Here is a 1,202-nt window from a genome sequence, read left to right as displayed (position 1 = left end):
TTGTTGTTGCCCCAACAGCAAATCTGCAGTAAAGGCTTATTGAATTAAGCTGGATACTTGGTAACAGAGCGGCAGAGCAGTTCACACACTGGTTCCGACACATTTCAGAGGATGGACAAGTTGTTTCACCTCTCAGCTTTGCGCTCCCTCTTGAAAATGAGAGTGGTGCTGTCCACTCTCTCCATCTCATTGAAAGAATGTGTGAACAGTCTATCACAGGTCATCTGTTCTCAAACACTAGTCCAAAAAGAGGGGCTAGGCCGACTGTCTGCAGCTGGTTACAACTACAGTGAGCAAACACTATCCCTAGACATTGACCCATGCCATAGTTTTTTCAGTGGTTTCACAGGCAGGTGAAAGTTGGACATTAAATAAGGAAGACAGACAAAGAATCAATGGGTTGGAAGCGTGGTGCTGGAGAGGAACGTGGAAATGACCATGCACTGCCAGAAGGACAAGCAAATCTATCTTAGGAGAAGTACAGCCAGACTGTTCCTTGGAGGCAAGGGTGGCAAGACTCTGCCTTACATACTTTGGACATGTCAGGAGGCCCCAGTCGCTGGAGAAGGACGCCCTGCTTGGTAAGGCAGAGGGGCAGTGAGACAGAGAAAGGCTCCCAACAAGATGGAGTGACACGGCCGTGGCAACAATGGGCTCAAGCGTGGGGACACGTGTGAGGATGGAGCAGGACCTAGCCGCGGTTCATTCTGCTTCACTTTTGGTCGTTATGGGTCGGAACCAACTTGATGGCACCGGACGACAACAACAGGATCCCTGGATACTAACTCAATTCAATAGGCCCGAAGCCAAGGATAGGCATCTGCAGTATATTTTTTAAAGCTCATCAGGTTTGAGAAATGCTCAAATTTAATCTGCTTTAAAAAGTCATTGCCATTTGTCAGTGATAATGAAACTGTACATTATTATTATACACTTTCAACTTCAGCAGCACCGAGTGATTGTATTTACAACGCAGTAACTAAGGTATGACACATACTTGGCGACTCTGCATTTTCATCTTCTGGAGTGTCTGAAGTGGATAAGAGCTACAGGGGGAGAAAACACAAAAAAATAAAATAGAAATGTTACCATACCCCTTGCTGTAAGAAAATTATCAACAGGCAGATTTTATTCAATGTATTAAAAACTGACTTGCTTACTGGCAAAATAAAGCAACTGAGTTGGAATAATATTTCCTTTAT

At 44.5% G+C, this 1,202-nt stretch overlaps 1 protein-coding gene across 1 annotated transcript in view; it reads right to left on the bottom strand.

Annotated features, from left to right (window-relative positions):
* Positions 1 to 1,202, bottom strand: part of LOC101655890 (baculoviral IAP repeat-containing protein 3) — a 16,139-nt gene that overhangs the window by 5,735 nt on the left and 9,202 nt on the right. Inside the window, exon 5 of the mRNA XM_045297734.1 lies at positions 998 to 1,046. Within this exon, the coding sequence (XP_045153669.1) occupies positions 998 to 1,046 (49 nt within the window). The remainder of the gene's footprint in view (positions 1 to 997; positions 1,047 to 1,202) is intronic.

The sequence above is a fragment of the Echinops telfairi genome, unplaced genomic scaffold (genome assembly GCF_000313985.2).
Source record: "Echinops telfairi isolate 266 unplaced genomic scaffold, ASM31398v2 ScPeMD7_7421;HRSCAF=8459, whole genome shotgun sequence".
In the NCBI taxonomy this organism is placed as follows: Eukaryota; Metazoa; Chordata; class Mammalia; order Afrosoricida; family Tenrecidae; genus Echinops; species Echinops telfairi.
This window is presented reverse-complemented; position numbering and strand designations above follow the sequence as displayed.